The 19,604-nt window shown below is 48.5% G+C and overlaps 1 protein-coding gene across 3 annotated transcripts in view; it reads right to left on the bottom strand.

Annotated features, from left to right (window-relative positions):
* Positions 1–2,170: 2,170 nt before the first annotated feature.
* The window catches only part of LOC148507490 (P2Y purinoceptor 6-like), a 41,795-nt gene continuing 24,361 nt past the window's right edge, over positions 2,171–19,604 (bottom strand). For 2 of the 3 annotated variants that reach the window (XM_088446059.1, XM_088446060.1), the window contains exon 2: positions 2,171–4,036. In XM_088446059.1, coding sequence (XP_088302185.1) covers positions 2,897–3,970 — 1,074 coding nt within the window. In that variant the 5' untranslated portion in view covers positions 3,971–4,036 and the 3' untranslated portion in view covers positions 2,171–2,896. Of the gene's footprint in view, positions 4,037–12,802; positions 12,889–19,604 lie in introns of those variants that run through there. The other variant, XM_088446058.1, reaches the window with a different exon arrangement.

Below are 19,604 nucleotides of genomic sequence, written 5' to 3'. Positions count from 1 at the left end.
CACAGGACTCCCGCCCTGTCGCACCTGTGCTGCAGATGGGCTTTGCTCTGGTCACCGGTTTTCCGTCTCCCTCTGGTGAGAATGTGATTCTTGTATGTGTCCAGATCTTTGTTCTCTCTCTTCCTTCTCCTCCTCCGGCCTATGGCTTGGTAACTAACTGAGGTGCCTTGGCCCGGGGGCGGGGTATAGGAGGGGGACCTAGTGCATCCTGGGAGGCTGAAAGCTTAACTCTTTGGTGCCCTGCGACTGACGTCACACCTATACCCCAAGGTATCCTGTGGAACCCTATGGACTTCGTAGAAATAGAGATAACAAGGGTAAGTTCTTACCATATCTCATATTTTCTGGCACAGGGCACCAAAAAGTCTAGTTACGGCTCTGCAAAAGGTTGACAAGGTCAAAAGGTCGACACAAAAAAATGGTTGACACATTTTTTCCCTTTTTTTTGCCATAATCTTCACCCTATCCCTAACCCTCCCGATGGTGCCTAACCCTAATTCTCTGGTAAGTTCCTAACCCTAAAAATTTTTTAAAAATGTAACATTTTTGTGCCGACCTTTTATGTGTCGATCTTTTGTATCTGTTGGCCTGTATACACGGCAACCTTTTCTGTGTTGACCATTTGTCCCTGTCTACCTATTTCCTATCTAACACCTGTTGACTATCTAGACATTGTCTGAGAGATAAATGGAGGTATTTTTATTAACCACTGTTTGAGGAAAATACTCCAAAAACTGTTGTTCCGGAGTATCCCCCTTATGTTTTAATAGGGTAACGCAGTAGATATCGCCAACATTTTTGATTGGTTTCTATGGGGACTGTGATATATTGCCAAATTTAACAAGCTTAGGTTTTTGGAGCTCGCCGTCAGACAGCTGCTGCCAGATTCTGATGGTGATATCCATTGCACCCCACAGAATACAACTTTGTGTTACTGACCGCCTGCACATAGGTGGCCTGATCTGATGGCCACACAAGCACAGTAGCTTTGCCAGGTCCGAAGCTGGAAGTAAATTGATCCCGGAAGTCATCACTTTACCTTTTAGACTATCAGAGTCTGTGTCATTGCAAAAATATGTTGATAAATACCCCAGATTTCTTATTCCTGCGATATGTAAATTAGATAAGAAATTTAACTTATTGGGACTAAAATGCAGGGCTTGGTAAATATGCCCCTCAAGAATTTGAAGGATATTAAAATCTGGATGAGGTGCATTGTTAGTAGTTACGCATAAAGAAAGCTTTCCGCCATCGATGGCAGACACTCAGTGATGCTTTTTCTCCTAACGCAGGGGGCACAGAGTTTAGTTCGACCCCTGTTGCATCACTAAGCCCCCTCCCCGTACCTGATTAGCTGCTATTCTCCACTACATGGATGGCCATCTATGGTGCAAACCATTGATGGCTCTCTGTTGATGGTTTCATGCCATCGATTTTAAACACCAATGCTTAACCATTTGGTACCCTTTCCTGCTGTGGCTTCCTGCTGCCTCCATTCTCTCCTAACATCATGTCACTGCCCCTGTCACATACAGCCCTGTCCTCACTAACACATCACTCATCTCCTGATGTACTGTACTCTGTGCTGCTGGGGGATCCTGCTCCATCTTCTATATAACTCTCAGCCTGTGGCTTCCTGCTGCCTCCATTCCCCTTCTCACATCATGTCACTGCCCCTGTCACATGCAGCCCTGTCCTCACTAACACATCACTCATCTCCTGATATACTCTGTGCTGCTGGGGGACCCTGCTCCTTCATCTATATAACTCTCAGCCTGTGGCTTCCTGTTGCCTCCATTCCTCTCCTCACATCATGTCACTGCCCCTGTCACATGCAGCCCTGTCCTCACTGACACAACTTCTATTGTGAACAGGTCACTGCATCCCCCAACACCAGCACACTCACTGAAATACTTTGTGCTGCTGTACACAATACAATTTTATCAAATTGGGTAATAAATTGGGTACACACAGTTAAGCTTGAGATGAAGATTGAACACAATAAGGGGGCTGGAGTCCAAGTGGATTGGACCTTTGGAAGGCATCTGAGACTGATCAGTGGTCTCCACAAACAGCATATATAATTAGTATAATGGTCCCATCCGTTTTTCAATGTTTATTAATACCTATGAACACAAAGTATCTGCACAGAGAATCATGTTTCCCTGCATATTTGCATTAATTAAATAACAATACTAATGGCTTGTGCTACTCAGTGTCCAAATTGTTACTCTACCCAGTGTCAAATGACCGCGATGCATAATGAAGAACACTTTAGAGCAGTAGGAGAATCTTCAGCCTGCTGCATCCTAGAAATGGAGATACTAATGTTTTACTCAGCATAGATCCCAGTAGAGCAAATATTGTTTTTCTGTTCATGTCCAGTTCTCGGTATGTGAAATATGCGTTGTCTGATTTGTAATAAAAGGGTCCAAGATGGTTTATGAGTCTCTTGAGAGCATTAAATAGTCTCCTAATCATCTATAATAGTTTCTGCCTATCTGTAATACCGTTTGCTTGTGAGGAACATCTTTAGCTCAGAAAGTCCTTACAGCCTTTGTTACCAAACGGTGCACCACCGCTTGCTTTTAAGGAACATCTTTAGCTCAGAAAGTCCTTACAGTCTTACAGAAAGTCCTTACAGCCTTTGTCACCAAATGGTGCACCACCGTTTGCTTGTGAGGAACATCTTCAGCTCAGAAAGTCCTTACAGCCTTTGTGACCAAACAGTGCACCACCGTTTGCTTGTGAGGAACATCTTTAGCTCAGAAAGTCCTTACAGCCTTTGTGTCCATAGAGATAAATATTTGCTTAAAGTCTTTCATTGGTTTGTTACCCATTGTGACTGGAGAATTGGGTACAGATTCCTCCACTGGACGTTTGTAATGTCGCTGCTTTAGGGAAATTGTGGGTACAAGTTACCCCCCCAGGATTGTCCAACCTTGCTTAGTCTTTTTTTGTCCACTTTTCCCATTTGTTGTCTCTCTTTCCTGCTCCTCAGTGTCCAACCACAGGGCTCCTTGGTCAGGAAGTACAGGAGAGCATTGAGGAAAGCATTGGCACTGGCCAAGGGCCGGGTTACCTTGTAGCAGACGGCTACCACCTCCAGCGCACGGCATCCACTCAGGGAATTGCCCATGGCCCGTGTTGTGAGGAAAATTGTGCGGGTCACATGGAAAGGCAGAAAGCAGAGAGCAAACAGAAGGGTGATGGTGACTATGGTCCTGATAGACTTGCGCCTCTGGGTCACACCTGGCACCGGACCTGGAACCCCTCCCCCTCTTAGTGTCCGGCAGAGAGTGCGCACAACTCTTGAGTAGCACCAGGCAGTCAGTGTGAATGGCAGGAAAAATCCCGCTGCATGTAGGAAGAGTCCATAGGGCATGTAACGTTGTAGATCTGCATCCAAGGCATCATCCCAACACGTCACTAAATCCTCATGTCCATCGAGGAGTCCGGTTTTGGCAAAGAGCAGAATAGGTGAGGTCATGGCGAACACCACAGCCCAGACGAGCAGACACGTGGCCCGCACCCAGCGCATAGTCTCCAGCCTCATGGTACGCATGGGATGACAGATGCCAAGGTAGCGGTGAAATGAGATACACGTCAGGAAGAAGATGCTGCAGTAGAGGTTGAAGTAGAAGAGAAAGCGAACCAGGCGACACATGGGGTCTCCGAACAGCCAGCGGTCCCGAGAGATATAGCTAGCAATGAGGAATGGCAGGGACATACTGTACATGAGGTCACTGAGAGCAAGGTTGAACATGTAGACTAGTGATGGGTTCCAAGGCCGACGTAGGCAACGCGTGAGGACGATGGAGTTCAGAACCAGGCTGAGCAGGAAGGTGAAGAGGTAGCAAGTTGGCAGGAAGATGTGCTTGTAGGACTCATCCAGCTGGCACGAAGAACCTGGTGAGGATGAGGTGGGGATGGAGGAGTTGAGGGAAGGGGTTGAGGGAGAGGAGGGCATACTGGACAGGGTGATTGAAGAGTTAGGGAGGCTCCAGCATCACAGTGTTGTAGAGTTGGGGATCGACTTGGAGTGGACGGATGGTGGACGAGAGAAAATGGAAAGAGAGAGAGAGAGAAACAAAATATTAAATACATATTACATATACATTTATACTGACATACTATTTATCTCACAGTAAAAGGACTAATTCTGGACAAACCAAATTGCCATAAAAGGAGTGGATTTTTATATTTTTGCATGCACTCGATGCTTTTGCATGTAGCCCACACATACTGGACAGCTTTATTTTTACACTGCAATTTAGATTTTAGTCATGCCCCTCCTAAATCTATATCTTTCTGTGCATTTTAATCCTGCACCTCCCACCCCTGCAGGACAACAAGGTTTTGCCAAGGTGTAACGTTACTTGCTTTTCTTTTTTTGCTTTGCTCTCAGATCAAGGCCTGATTCAAAGATGGATGCAGTGCAGGTATTTACGCAGCTGAGCAATGTTTTGCTACTGCGTATATGCGCAAAAAGTCTCAGAAACCCTTACTGCGCACGCGCAAACCCAATATAAGTGATCAGTGACGTGCGGTGAGGTCAATGGCTGGGGAGGCGCACATGGAGATGGGTCTGAGTGAGGGAAGCCTGTCTCACCCCATACTCACTGTAACTCTCCCCTCACCACACAAAGCTTCAGTGTCCATTGATTCTCCTACCTGCATCACTGTGTCTCCTCTTGCTGCTGCTGACTGAGCTCTGATCTCTAAACACTGCAGTGCACTGCAGGTCACATGACAGATCCAAGGTGTCCATCAGTGCTCAAGGCACGCCTCCCATACTCAGAGGCATACCCCTATTAGTTCTCTTTCTGTGCAGCTGAATGCCCGTGGTGTGGCCCCGCCCCCAGCTCTGCAAGCAGTGTCTGACTATACAGAAGCGAGGCTGAGCTGTTGCTGCCTCATCTCTCGTCTCCCTGCAGTCCCAGGGAGCTCCACAGAGCTGGTGAGTGTTAACTATAAAAATGATTACAATAAGCAAAGAAGATGTTTATAAGTTATAAAGGGATGGGTACGGGAGTCGGCGCTCGGGATCCCGGCATCCCGACAGAGTTAGGATATTGACACCTGCCGGTAGGTATCCTAACCCTCCCCCTCTCCCTACCCTAATCCTCCCTCCCCAGTGCATGAACCTAACCTCCCCTTCCCCGCACCCCAAACCTAACCCTCACCCTAGTGCCTAACCCTAACCCTCCCTCCAACCCTGCTACTTACCTTTGGGATGCCGGCGGTTGGGATGCTGGTGCCAAGATTCTGACAGGTGTCTGGATCCGGCGCCGGTATTCTAAGCACCGACATCCCTTGTGCCGGGATATTGAACGTATCCCTTTATAAATATCTTCTTTGTATTATCCTAATCATTTTTCCATCAAATCTCAGGAGTATAACAGGGGAGGCTCCTTGAGTGATGTCATTCCACATTGCAGACGGCAACGCTGACACGTGAGAAGGGGTTTGGCAATCCCTAGGCGTATCAGGGTGGAGTCTGGGAGGTGCAAAAAGTGGGCGTTTAATGGGCGTGTTATGGGAGTGTTCTGGGTGTGTCTGGCCACTCTCCTGCCTTCCCAATCGGGAATCCAGTGCTTCAGAGGCCATGGTTAGCTGGATTAGAGGAGAGTAGCGGGAGTAGATCCTAGGCTACCGCAAATGTCGATAGCGCGACCGATATTGCGTCAATGTTGGTGAGTTTACAGTCCCCAGGGCACACGTATAGACCAGGGAGCCAGAAAAGTGGGCGTCTCACCGCTGGTACACTCTGACACTTGCTATTATCAGGCCCAACGTGTGGTGCAAAAATGGTGCAAGTAGGCGCGCATGTTGTGTTGGATGCACCTCAAGATGAGACGGTATATACAGCAGTCGTGTACATGTGCAGAGCCGGCCCTAACCACTTAGGTGCCCCCTAGCATATATCCCACCACACTACACTCTACAGACACTCTCCCCCACCTCTTCAAACATGATACTCAATTTTCACTAACTCCCTTCTCTTCTTTCTCTTCTTTAGGAGTCTGGCAGAGGACATAAAATTGTAATTTATTTGCCCACATTTTAACGGAATCGGTATAAATTACCGCCGGACCTAAGCCCGGCGGATGAAATACCAACGCCGGAAGGCCGGCACATGAAGATCGTGACTGAGGTGAGTAAGACCTCTAACCCTCCCCTCTCCGCCCCTAATCCTAACCCTCCCTATGGGTGCCTAATCCTAACCTCCCCCCTAGTACCTAACCCTAATCTCCCCCCCAGGAGTGCCTAAACCTAATTCCCCTCCCCGAACCCTAAACCTCACCCTCCCGGGGGTGCCTAACCCTAAATCCACCTGGGAGTCACTAAACCTAACCCTCCCGCCCCCCACGGCTATCAGTATGCTGGGATGGGTACGGGGTGCCGGTATCACCTACATTCGGTATGCCGGGCATCGGGATTTCGGCGTTGGGCTTATGATAGGCATCAGTATTTACAGTAGACATCTATCATTAGTCCCATGCCGGGATTTCACTGTCGGGAAATGCCGACCGCCGGCTTCCTGACTACATCACATTTTATAATATTTACTACATCTCCATCTCTCTCTCTCTCACTGAGGGGCCTATTCATTAAACCTAAAAATTCTCTGAAGATAATTAGCTTTAGAACTCTCATGGAGTTCTAGCTAATTATAGGTGGAATTCATCATTCTCCACCTCTCCATAAGTATCTATTCCGAAAAGCTGTCATTTTTGCGATGACAGCTTTTCGGGAAATAGATACTTTTCCCTGCCTACACAACCTTATCGCATCTGGAAACAGTGCTGCGCATGCGCTGTTACATCTGTAAAACCAGTGCATGCACAGCACTGCCTACAGATGCGTTAAGTTTGTGTACCCCCCCGACCCTCCCCCCCCCTCTGCTCACCTCCCCCCCCCCGACTTCCCTGTCCGCGCAGCAGCCTCCGGCTCCATCCTGCTGGTCTGTCATGTGGTTTCCCAGCAGACCACATGACAGATTAGAAAAAAAATATATATTTTTTTCTTTTTCTAAACTTTCTTGTGCTCTGCTGGGGAGCACACATGACAGACCAGCCTCCGGAGCCTGAGGACGGAGCAGAGCGCCGGACGGACTCGTCGGGGGACCTGCACACGCTGATACAGGTAAGTTTCACCTGCTATTCGCCACCTCACAGTGGCGAATAGTAACTGCATCAAATTCCGAAAATTGATAATTTTCGGAATTTGATGAATACCATAATTTCCACATCCCCATACTAATGTACTAATGTACCCATACTAATGTACTAATGTGCTAATGTAAGGGGAGTGTGGAAATTAATGCAGGGGAACTTAGCAAGGAGATATCTGTGATATCTCCTGTGCTAAGTGGCTACATGAATACCAAAATAACGTTATTTAAGGAAAATATCCTTAAAATTTTTATTTTAGTGTTGATGAATAGGCCCCTGATTCTGTTACTTCCCACCTCACAGCACTCACTGACCATCCCCACAGCATCACATATTGCCCCCTGCTCGCCTCACACCACTGCACCCCTCTGAGCACAGCACCCCTTTTCCAACACAGCACCCCTCATCCAGCACTCCCCTCCCAGCACAGCACCCTGGGGCTCATCCAGCACCCCTCTGCCAGCACAGCACCCCTCCTTCAGCACAGCACCCTTGGCATCATTATGCACCCCTCACTCTGGGGGTCATTCTGACCACTGCTCAATTGGTGCCGAGCTCCGATCACGGTAGCCGGCGGGGGCCGGGTAGGTAGCCAGTAATCATCTTGGCCAGCGCCATCACAGCTGCTTGGACTGGCACTGCAGGTAGGTAGCCGGTAGGCGTCACGGCCAGCGCCATCACCAGCTGTAGAGCTGTGGGATGCCCCTTAGGCATTCCAGGTGTCCTAGGCATTTGCCTAAAATGTCTATGCCTAGGGCCGTCTCTGTACATGTGGAAGGGAATATAGAGTGCAAGCTCCCCTTGGGCAGGGGCTGATGTGAATGACTACAGTATTTTCTGTAAAGTGCTGCAGAATGTGTATACACCATACAAGTAACTGGTAGTGAATTAATATTACATGCGGCTATTACAGCCCCCCCTCCCCCCTTAAACCCTCCGCCCCCCACAGAATAGTGTTTCCATGCTGGGTTACAGTTTTAGGAATATACTGGAATCCTGTAACAGTGTGCTTGATTAGATATTTGCTATTGGACTTAAGCAATTGAAAAATAATTTATTATTATTATTAGTATTATTATTTGCACTAGGTTTTGCAAAGCATTAAAGAAATGAAAACAGACATATATCATATAGCCAAAACACAAATGAATTAAGCCCAACTAGTCGCAGAGGGTAATCTGCAATCAGACCATTGGTGAAGGTGCTATGGAGCCCACAGCTGAGGTGGGGCTGTCTTCCTTGTCTGTCCCATGTTTCTATGGTAGTTTGTATTGCTATTGGGGGATAAAAGGGGCCCTGACATACAGTGTCAGACTGGGGCTGAGAGGCCCACTGGAGGAATGCAGTGATAGTTGCACATACATAGGGGTGAGGCCAGCCTCCACAGAGGCTTGGCTAACCATTAGAGAGTGTATGGACTCGGCCCTTTAAAAATGTAAAAAGTAAATACTGCTGGTGCATGCATGATAATGTACTAGATTAATAACACCAATGCATTGTAGAGAATACACCATAGTCCAGTGAAGGTAGGGAGCTGAATGTCTGCTTACAGCGGGGGGCGTGGCCGGGTAATGATGAAGTATTGGGGGCAGGGCCGGGGGGGCGTGACCGCTCGATCGCGTCATAGTGCCCCGCCCCCTCTTCACAATGCCGATATTAACGGCATTGTGAAGCAGGGGGCGGGACCACGATGTTGCGGGGGTTTCTATCTTTACTCTGGGAGGGGGGTCGGGAGGGTCGGTAGCAGCCGGGAGGCATGCCTGCCTTTCCGGGGGGCCGGAAGCGTAGGCAAGCATGTATAATGTATAGTTCAAATGCACGGTCTTGAACCTAATGCCCAGAGGAGAGAGTGGGCCCACGGTAGTGGGGCCCACTGGGGGATTCCCCTGTACCTCTGCGGGCCAATCCGGCTCCGCTGACATATGTTGCTATGGGGCCCACAAATGACTACTTACGCCCCTGGATCAGCCAATCAGAAGGTGTCTATGAGAACGCTCCTCATTGTCGGCAGAATTTTTTTTAGCAAGGGTCAAACAACCACAGGAAATGCGAGAGTTTTACACAAAAACAGACACATATGTTAGGCTCTGAATGAACACCTAGGTTTAGTCATTAGTAAGAATGTAGGGTTATAGAAAGTAGGGATAACCTTAATGTAATACTCCATACTGAGTAGTAAGATAACAACATGGAATCTGTTGACCTGTACATGGAAACAGGTCACTTGACACACGCACATGACCCCCGCGCACGGCAGCAAAACATGTATTTATCTCCGGTTAACACTCTGTGGCACTTTCTTAGTCAGCGTTTCCACCTCATTAATTTATCTTAATGAGTAACGAAGCCGTGACCTCTTTGACCCCCGATGCACTCCCTCCATTTCCCAGCAAACCATCACCTGCTGGGCCCTGGCATGTAACGTGTGCACAGACTCGTGCAATTATTGCATTAGACAACAGGCACAATGTCCCCTATTCACATATTAACTTCATTTTCACTTTATTTTTCCTAGAAATGTTTTTCCCATTCTAATATCTTTCAGCCACTTTGATTTTTTTGTTCCCATAACTCAGGCTTGCCTACCCTCCCGATTTGGCCGGGAGCCTCCCGATTTTCGGGTGCCGCTCCCGGCCCCCCGGAAAGGCAGGCAAGCCTCCCGGAAGCTTGCGACCCTCCACAACCTCCCCCCTGAAAAAAACAGAAACCCCCGCAGTGGGGGGCCCGGTGACGCGATTCGCGCAGAATCGTGTCATCGTGGCCCCGCCCCCTGCTTCACAATGCTGAAAATAACGGCATTGTGAAGAGGGGGCGGAGTCACAATGACGCGATCGTGCATCCCCGCCCCCAGTGTGCCACCAAATGGCCGCCCCCGCCCCCAGCTCCGCCCCCAATGGCCGGCCCCACCCCCTGCTATTAGCCGACAATCAGCTCCCTCCCAGAAGGCTGGAGCTAGATGTCGGCAAGTATGCCATAACTATGACCTGTGATGACACAAGGAGCAGGATAAGGGTGATGTCGATATACCGACGCCGGAATCCCGCCACTCCTGATTCCCGACAGCCAGAATCCCGAACAAAGGGATAAGTATGCACCTTAGCCCGGGGAAGGGGGGTGGGGGCGGTTTAAAGCCCCCCGTGGAGGGTGTCATTTTTCAAATACAGCCTGTGACAAGGCAGTTAGGAGCTGACTGGTTGGGACTTTGGGCCTGATTCAGAGCCACTCGTAAGCGTCCGCTCGTTCGTTCCAAGAGATGTTTGCACAACTGCGCATGCGTACGGATCGTAATACGCATGCGCAAACCAGTCAGTGCGGCCGAAAATCGGTTGTTCGCTAAATAGCGAATGCCTGCTATTTTGAGTGACAGGAGGAGGCGTATGTGGGTGGTAACAGGGGAAGGTGCTTGAAAACGGGGAGTGGAGATCCGAACGCAGGCGTGCTTAAAGGTCAAAACGGGCGTTTTATGGGTGTGCATAATTAATACAGCAGCGTCATTGACCACGTCACTGGGTTATTTTATAGTCATAACTGCTCGCAAGATTGCGGTAGGAAAAACCAACCACAAGAATAGCGAGCAGTTCATACGCTGGTCGATGTACTCGATTAATCTAATAAATAGCGGACATGACGTATGATGCGAGTGGCCAGGGGGCGTAGTTTTCCAAAAAACGACCGCATGTTTGGTTCGCTCGTTCAGACCTAGAGGCGTGAACAGACCGCAAAGAGCGAACGGTTCATTTGAATAGCCACCCCTATTTTCTGAACGAGCGAGCGCAAATAGCGTCCGGCTCTGAATGAGGTCCTTTGTTTCCATTTACTTTATCACCTTCCAAGGCTTAGTAAATAGACCCCAATGTCTCATTGGTTGCTATGGTTTTATTCCTGATTTGCACCTTTAAGCAATATTAGGAAATAAAGCTTAGGGTGCAGACCCGTGAGAAATCTGTGGTCACACCATGGACCAAGAGTAATCCCAGGCCCCGCTGTAGCTGGTCCTTTAGTCTGCAGCCATGGGGGGGTGTGACCATATAACTGACTCACCCGACTTCCAAGTCCCCCCCTTCCCTAGGCAACCCTAATGGGAACACATACTGCTCCTTTATGTGCGATTACTGGCATTCAGAGCCTATTTCAAGGTGAATATTCACTTTTCGATCTTTTACAAATATCCCATATAATTAGTTTGTGCCCACCGTCACAGGTTTGTGGATAAGGCTGAAGAGGGGAAAAGTGGATGCATTCCAGCTCCACCCTACATCCACTTTATTACACGCGGCCCTTTTGTGTACCTCAGTGTTGTTGCAGATGCGTTTCTCATACATATAGCGTCTATATGCCCTACGGCACGAGATGCCCGGCGTGACTGAGCCGCTCCAAAGACGCTGCGCATGCGACTTTTTCCACGCAGGAATTCGTTTTCAACACGTGCAAAGTCGCAGATGAAGCACAAGGAAACTTGGTGTGAAAAAAGGCCAGGTCCACTGCATCGTGTCACTTCGTATGCAGATTTAGACTCTGGCGCACACAGACATACAAAAGTCGCACGTCGCATTGATAAGTGCTATCTAGAAAAGTCGTTTTGTTGCTTCCAGTTGCTTTATTTGAGTGAGTAAGACACACATTTTGAGCTAGATGGTTGACCCGGGACCTGCCGCGCCGGGAGGGGCTGATTGGCGCCACTAAAGCCAAGGTGTATTAAGGACACATCTGTACATTTGTTAACGTGTGTCAAAAAAATACAGTCCCCCCAGATGTACACCTGGAAGGTGCAAAATATGTCTCCACAGAAAGGATAGGGACAGGATGCCCTCAGAGGTCCTTTTTCGGAAAGTATAAGAATGAGCATCCAACTGCGATGCAAGGACAACCCTGTGTATCTGATCTGATTGCAATAATCTCATCCCATAATAAATGGTGCTTATACATGTGGAGGCCACAGTGGGTGCTGTCATGTGCCCCCGAATCACCCAACTCCTCCCATCAGGTGATACAAACCACCACAAACCAACGCACTTCCCCATAAACCCCCAGAGGACCCGCCGTGTGGCTAAAGAGCATTGGCACCCAATGTTTCCAAATTTGGAAAAGTCCTTTCCCGACGTAACAGTTAAAACGCTGTGTATTCCTTAGCTTTGTGCTCTGCATTAACTAATGACGCAGCCTCTGTTACATCATTGGGTTCATCAACCTGCACAAGTCAGATTGGCTGTTATCAAGATTTCCCATTGACGTGAATGAGGGTGAGCTGTGATATATACATCATATAGCATTGATTTTTTTTTCTCTTACTTTTGCACTGCATGATTTTTTTTCCCTGCTGCAGGCAGGCAGGCAGGGCATCCTGGGATTTATAGTTCCCCAACAGCATGACAAATACAGCTGACAGATTCCTGCTCTGACCTGTACGAGACTGACCAGCCTTTGCTCGTCCTTCGCACAATGTAAAAAGTAGGGTTGTTAACAGTTATCCTCAACGTGACTCATAATGACATATTTACAGACAGGGGCGCAAGCATCAACCAGGGGGTCCTTGTCTAGCTCCCATTTTAGGTGCCCATTTCATAGCATCTAAAACATTTTCCTAATCTTCGCTCCCGGCAACTTATCCAGTCTCGGGTACTCACCTGAGGGTAAAAGGCAAGGTCAGGTGACCAGAGGATGCATCGCTGGTGTCTCCTCACCTTCTCCTTATCTTCTGCCTCTCTCTCTGCCCAACTGTCTCTCTCCTATAACCCTCTGCGCTGTCCCGTCCTATCTGCTTGTCTCTTCTTCTTCATCGCACCTTGTTGTACTTTGGACTTACAGGATCACTGGACATTACTGCATCATATTATCTCCTTGTCTTCCTATTGGATGGTGCCCCCCCACCACCACCACCAACCCCCAACCCCCCCCCCCCTTGCATAAACTCTCTGCTCCTTGAAAAACCCAATTCCCTTTCTCCTGAGCTCATTCACAAATCAAATAGGTCAGTAGAGCGAAGATAGGGATCACCGAGTTCCCCCCATTCTTTATAATGTTGTCTGCTATCATCTTTGTCCCTATTGACCCTTTCAGGCTTGCTATGGATTGAACCATTATCTTGTAGGGAGGCCCGAACATGGGCTGCTTTCATACACCCTATATACCATTACATATGGTTTATGATGCTGTACACTGTCCTGGGATGTCCACTATGCACAAAACCTGTTACACCAGCAGCACCAGTAACACATCTTACATAGAGGATCTGACAGGTGTATTTACTCCAGTCATCTCTCTCTCTCGGCCTAGTGAGCCATACAAAACACATAAAAAGCCATAGAATTGTTCCGCAAATACAATAAACTAGCAGCTGTCCATAGAATAGAGGTAAAAAAAAAATGATGATAATAAAAGGTGAGGTGAAGATGCAAGGCAAACATATGGCAAGTAGAGGTGAGCAACCCAGCAAACATTTGCCCGATTCCAGTTTCACAGTATTACAGGTCACTGCCGAGGTGAAATGTCCCGGCGACAGGCGACACCGAGGGCCTGATTCAGAGACGGACGGTAATGCAATCGTAACGGCATTCTCTCACGGATCGCAGTTGCTAAAATATGTAAATGCCTTCCAAAGCACAGCCGGGCATAGGGATGCCCACTGCTGCCTTCTCATATCCGTCCCATGGCGTGCAACAGCCATATATGCGGCACGTCTCATCAGTGGCAATTACTGCGGCTCTCCTGACAGGCAGAGGGCTCTCATGCTGCGAAGGAGATCGCAATGGATAATTTATGCACGGCCATGTAACGGCGTTTAGCGGTCAGACACATCTGCTTTCTTCTAACCACGCCCCTGTGACCACTCCCAAACGCTGACTACCTGTCGCTCACTTTGCGAGCGGTTCCTCTGTACGAACATAATTGCAAAACAATCACTTCGCGAGCTTAGTGTGGTGTCCGCATATGCGCATTAGCAAACAATCGCTCGTTCTGCGTATATCGGCCTTGCGTCCGTCTCTGAATCAGGCCCTGAGTGGTTATTCCACCTGTGGACTCTGCGTTTTGCCTACAGTGGCTATCGACGTTGGCTGATGGCGCCGTTCCATTCACACTGGGACTGACTTGAGCGTAGAACCGTCTTCGTGGGCTGATCGCGAGTGCTTGCGTACTGTGCAAGCTGCGTCGCCAAGCGCATGCGTCTATGGGCAATTCTAAATTGTACGCAACTCAGTCGCATCTCCACATGCAGCCAAAGAGGCGCGTAGCGGGGCGGTAATGGAGTAAGCACATAGGCATTAAGTCATACTTACTTTTTTCTGGCTGTCCCCTCATGGCGCTGGTCGGGGCAGCAGGGGGCTTGGTAGCGGCGTAAGTAGCAAGGACCATAGGCCCTCATTCAGAGCCGCTCGTTAGCGGCAGTACGCTCGTTCCGAGCGATGTTTGCACATCTGCGCATGCGTACGGTTTTTAGTACGCATGCGCGAACCAGTCAGTGCGGCCAAAAATCGTTTGTACGCTATATAGCGAGTGCCTGCTATTTTGAGTGACAGAATGAGGCGTATGTGGGTGGTAACAGGGGAAGGTGCTTGAAAATGGGGAGTGGAGATCTGAACGCAGGCGTGCTTAAAGGTCAAAACGGGCGTATTATGGGTGTGCATAATTAATACAGCAGCGTCATTGACCACGTCACTGGGTTATTTTATAGCCAGAACTAATAAATAGCGGACATGACGTATGGTGCGAGCGGCCAGGGGGCGTTTTTAACAAATAAACGAGCGTATGTTTTGCTCGCTCGTTCAGACTTAGAGGTGTGAACAGACTGCAATTTGCGAACGGATCATTTGAATAGCCACCCCTTGTTTTTGAACGAACGACCGCAAATAGCGAACGGCTCTGAATGAGGGCCATAGACAGCTATATTTTAGTCACCTTTGATTTGATACTATTTTTTATATGATGAATTATTGAAACCCAAATACAGCCTGCAAGGTAGGAACAAGACACACTGGCCTCAATTATAGCTGGGATCCAATCCATCTGGAAGGAGCGATATTGCATTTTGACAAGTCACTAAAACATATTGTTCTGCAGTGGGCGACGCATCTTAAAATGTGCAGACTGATTTAGAGTTGGGAGGGGCGCGTCCTAGCTCATCTCTAAATCACATTGTGTATCCCTAACGCTGCCCAGTATTTCTGCGCTACATAAACACTAATTACATTTCCGCACTTTGCCTCCCAGGATGGATTGTCCAGGGGCAGATTGCCTTCACTTTTATTGGATTTACTACTTAATCAGAGAATTTCAAGAAGGGAGAAGAGAGGTGATATTTAGGCAGTGTCCTGAGTGCAGAATGAGTACAAATACTCAACAATAGAACTGGTGCTCTACAGATTATTATTATTATTATTATTATTATTATTATTATTAATAATAACTTTCATTTATAAGGTGGCACAAAAAGTCCGCAGCACTGTAAAATAGGGTTAACAAAAAACATTGTAAAATAACAAAGTAACAGGACATAAGCACATTACACACCAGCTAACCATAGCATAAGTACATAGCACAAATACAAAATTACTATAACACCATAGTGTAGGTAGAACAAATAGGAAGGGTGATGGTAGGACGACTTGCTGTAGCTAGAAGGAGCATGCCATGGTGAGTCAAATCCCTACTCAATGAACCTATAACCAATGGCACATAGCGGACATCGCCGGCAATTGAATTTACCCCTGAGAATGAAACACTGAACCAGATAAGTGATGTCTGTACAGTTGTCCATCCTTATAGCAAAAGCTGAGAGAAGTGTTTCTGGCCCAGATTTATCAATGAGTGATATTCTTGTTGTCACTCATAACTAATGTTGCTCCAACCAATCAGCTCTTGTCATTTTCCAAACACATGACAGTTAGGATCTGATTGGTTGGAGCAACCTTTAAGATTAGTAACGAGTGATAACAAGAATATCCCTCGTTGATAACCCTGGGCCCCTGTACATTGCTGTGTTGCCCGGAAACGTATCTAGCCCTAACTATAATACTCTGGTATTATTCAATTACAGATGAACTGTTCAGTTTTACTTGGTTATGTCAAGATCTCAAAAACAGCCTCATATTGGCTGTCACGTGTTTTGGATAGCCAATAAAATAAATCCAAACTAATCCGAACTTGTGCTAATTTGGCCAAAAGAACCGAGTCAAAACCGAACCGCTCATCTCTACTAAAAATTAGAGATGTGCGGTTTGGTGTCCCTGACATACAAACACACCCCAACTTAGGGTTTCCCTAGTGCATCGAGTCCTAGTTTAGAATCACTTTGGGGTTTTCCGAGTTGCACCGAACCCCAATGTTGGTCCCGCAGTTAGTTTGGAAGTCGGATTTAAAAACCGAACTCGGGTTATGGATTGCATGTAAACAGGTGTAAAATAGCTGTTTTATCGATTTTTTTTATCAATTGTTTTTGTCGATTCTTTTAAGGAATCCAAAAGCCTAAAAGCTCGAACCGGAACACTTGAGAGAGGTTTTATCAAACCACGATGATGGATTAGAGCCAAAACCAAAACACGGGGGTCCGCGCACATCTCTACTAAAAATAAGGGCCATTGCTCGGCCACACCTACCTACTTTTGCTGAGAGAGAAAGGTCCAGTAGGGAGGGGCGGAGAGGGAGAGTTAGGATTAGGGGTAGGGTATTTACCGGCAGGTGTCGGTATCCTGACCCTGTCAGGATGCCGGCGTCGGAATTCTAACCGCCGGTATCCTTAGCGCCAGCATCCCGTACCCAAACCATTTGAGGTATTCATTTCAAATCATACTTGCCTACTCTCACGAATTGTTCGGGAGACTGACAGAATTCGGGGAACTCTCCTGGACTCCTAGGAGAGCTGATAAGAGCAGCAGAGAATTCTGGCTCCCACCGACTACCACAGGGAAATGGGGGCGGCCTGGGGACTCGGTAAATCACCTAACATGACCCCTGCCCATCACTGCTCGAAATTGCGAATATTGGGGCTGTGGTGATACAATTGTGCAGCGTCGCCACCACCGAACCTCCCACCTGACCCACCTCTCCTGCATCTTCGAGAAGGGACAATAAAAGTATTAGTGTTCATGATTAATGGGAGTATTTATCAATTATCGGGATTTGGGGCCTGATTCAGACCTGGTCGCAAGCTCTGAGCACTCGCAACCGGGTCGATGGTAGCCCAGAGCGCATGCGCACGATGGAGCCGGCTCCGTCGTGCGCATGCGCGAGACCCGGATAGCGACGGGCAAACCGCCGCTCCGGGTCTCGCACCAAAGGGGGCGTGCTGTCGATGTTGAGTGACAGCACGCCCCTTTGGTGGGCGGGCCGGGGGGGGTGGCTGCCCAAACAGAGGCGTTCCCGTGTGAACGCCTACTGTTTGGGGCCGGCCCCACTGACATCACAAGTGATGTCAGTGGAGAGATTCCTGCTCTGTGAGAGCCGAAATCTCTCTGGGGCTTGCGGCAACGAGACCCTACCACAAGGGTCTTGTTGCAAGCCCGATGGTCGCGATGGTCTTGACCATCGCAACCATCTTCCTGGCTGCTCGCTATAGCTGTGGGTGGTTACCCACAGCTATGCGAGCGGCCAGGAGGCCTGTCAGAGCATCCGGCTCTGAATCAGGGCCACGGTTCAAATAATTATAATTTCTTATCGCCGCTTATAGCCGCAATAAGATATTAAGTATTGGCAGCTTTTTACAAGAATCACATGTGGGGACAGGGGTGATAGGAGCCAGCCCCTGCGATGTATAAATGTAAAGTGACCTCAAATGCAACCACTTTACTTGCTGAGTCACAGACCGGCGGTGCTGCTGCGCCTGCGCAGTCATCATGTGCCCGATGAATCCTCATCTGAGGGAACCAGTTGCGCAATTCTCTCACTGCCAGAGACTTTGCTTCCACTGCGCGGAATATGTTACTGGGAATAACGCACTACAAAGGAGGAGGGACCCGCTTGCCAGCACGAGGAAAGCTATATTATAGGTGCAGAGTGTGTGGTGCGGGGCCCCCCCTGGACCCAGGGGACCATGTGCGACGGACACCCGGCAGCCATCATAAATACGCCTATGTACAGATCCCTCTACTGCTAACTTTTGCGGTGTGTAGCCTACAGGTAGCTATTGGGGGCCGCTATAGGGAATGGAAATGGGGGAACCACAGCAGATGCCTCCTTTGTGGGTATCTTGCGGGTTTGCTGCAAAATTACTTTAAAAATGATGTCCCTAAAGCTACTAAAGACACATCTATAAGAGCAGGGACAGTGACAGTCCCTAATATTGGGAACAGTTGGCGTCTATCGTATCCCAATTGATGAATATGTCAGGAATAACCCCTTTTGGAATATAACAGGTGGCCCAACATGTGCGCAATGAAAGCATAAGGAATTTAGATCCCGAGCTTCAGGCTTAAACCCTCCAGATGGATAACTTGTGCTTTAGGCAGAAATGCTGAAAGGCAGATAAGATGAGAGAGCTGCTCCGTTGAGAGCCAGCAGGTCAGGTCTTACTGCTGAACCTGAGTTAATGAGTAAGCAGAATGCAGAGCTGCACATAAATCCTCTCACTGTCCCAGAGAGACCACCTGCATGTCCATATACATATACTGAACATATATATATAAAAGGTGCATGATCCAAGGATCATCAACACGATTCATCGGAAACTCTGGATGAGCAAAACTTCAGAATATGTCGTCCAGTTGTCCACAAACGCAGATGGCGGGATGCACTGTTGTCAATAATACAGTCAAACCTCCGAAAAGGCAGTTTTGTTTTTTTACCGCATTTCTCATATGCACCAAACTTTGGAAAGCAAAGCTGTCCGCAGCTTGGATCCAATGGGCAACTCCATCTTTAACTTACATTACCCAATAGGAGCCTCCTGGTGCAGTGCAGGGCCGGATTAACGGGGGGGGGCGACAGGGGCGATCGTCCCTGGGCCCCCACATGTTAAGGGCCCCCACACCTATTGGGGTTAAAGTGGACCGGAGGAGACGGAACCAGTTCCGCCTCCTCCGGCCAACCTAACCCCGGCGCCGCAGGGAGGCTCCATTTGCCAGGAGCCCGCTGAGATTGCAACCAGCAGCCACCCGGCTTGCTCCCCGCAGCGGCAGCCGGAGTCAGAGGCTTGAGCTCCGGCTTCTGGCTCATGCAGTGCACTAAGGGAGAGACGTCATAGTGCAGAGGAGCAGCCGAGCGGATTGCAGCGGACGCGGGGCTTAGTTTAAGGTAAGTATGAGCTTATATATATATATATATTTTTTTTTTTGTCGTGCAAGCGGCTTACTATGGGCATTACTCGGGAGGGGGAGGCATTACTACTGGGGGCATTACTGGGGGGGCATTACTACTGGGGGCATTACTCGGGGGGGAGGTATTATTACTGGGGAGGGGGCATTACTCAGAGGGGGAGGCATTACTACTGGGGGCATT

Source organism: Taudactylus pleione, unplaced genomic scaffold (assembly GCF_031769625.1).
Source record: "Taudactylus pleione unplaced genomic scaffold, aTauple2 ptg000393l, whole genome shotgun sequence".
NCBI classification, from domain to species: Eukaryota; Metazoa; Chordata; class Amphibia; order Anura; family Myobatrachidae; genus Taudactylus; species Taudactylus pleione.
The sequence above is the reverse complement of the archived record's forward strand: the minus strand, read 5'-3'. Positions and strand labels throughout refer to the sequence as shown.